At 42.6% G+C, this 528-nt stretch overlaps 1 protein-coding gene across 1 annotated transcript in view; it reads left to right on the forward strand.

Moving 5' to 3' along the window:
- The window catches only part of alx1 (ALX homeobox 1), a 5,856-nt gene continuing 5,328 nt past the window's right edge, over window positions 1-528 (forward strand). The window contains exon 1 of the mRNA XM_015397976.1: window positions 1-351. Within this exon, the coding sequence (XP_015253462.1) occupies window positions 162-351 (190 nt within the window). The 5' untranslated portion in view covers window positions 1-161. The remainder of the gene's footprint in view (window positions 352-528) is intronic.

A 528-nucleotide genomic window follows, 5' to 3' on the forward strand; every position in this document is an offset into this window, starting at 1 on the left:
TGAGGCTTCACCGCGCAGCAAATTAAAACTCCATTGGCGCGTTATTGCATTACCTACAGGACATCTCTCTACTCCTCTGCTCGCCTTTTTTTCCCTCCCACAATTTTTTTTATATTTATAGATGCTGACATTCAATTAGAGGGAAACACTTTCTTGCAATTATGATGGAGTACATAGAGGATAAGTTTGCCTTGAAAAGCCAGGCGATGAAGGCCAGCGAGTATTATATGGATCAGGTTATGGAGAGCCTGGACAGCGCGCAGTACTTCAACAAGCCGTCCCCGAAGTGCGCGCAGGCCTTCGGGCTGCAGGGCGCCGAGCACCGCTCCTCGCCCTGCGGGGATCAGAGCGGTAGGTCGCTGCTTTTCCACGCTCCTTTCTCTGCATTACTGTAAATCTTCAACATTTTCTACTTGTTCAAGGATTCTTTCTTTCTTTTTTTCAACGTTTTTAATGTTTTTCTATCAACCATGAGACCTAATCCAAACTAATATAATATAATATAATATAATATAATATAATATAATA

Source organism: Cyprinodon variegatus, unplaced genomic scaffold (assembly GCF_000732505.1).
Source record: "Cyprinodon variegatus isolate N-32 unplaced genomic scaffold, C_variegatus-1.0 Scaffold901, whole genome shotgun sequence".
In the NCBI taxonomy this organism is placed as follows: Eukaryota; Metazoa; Chordata; class Actinopteri; order Cyprinodontiformes; family Cyprinodontidae; genus Cyprinodon; species Cyprinodon variegatus.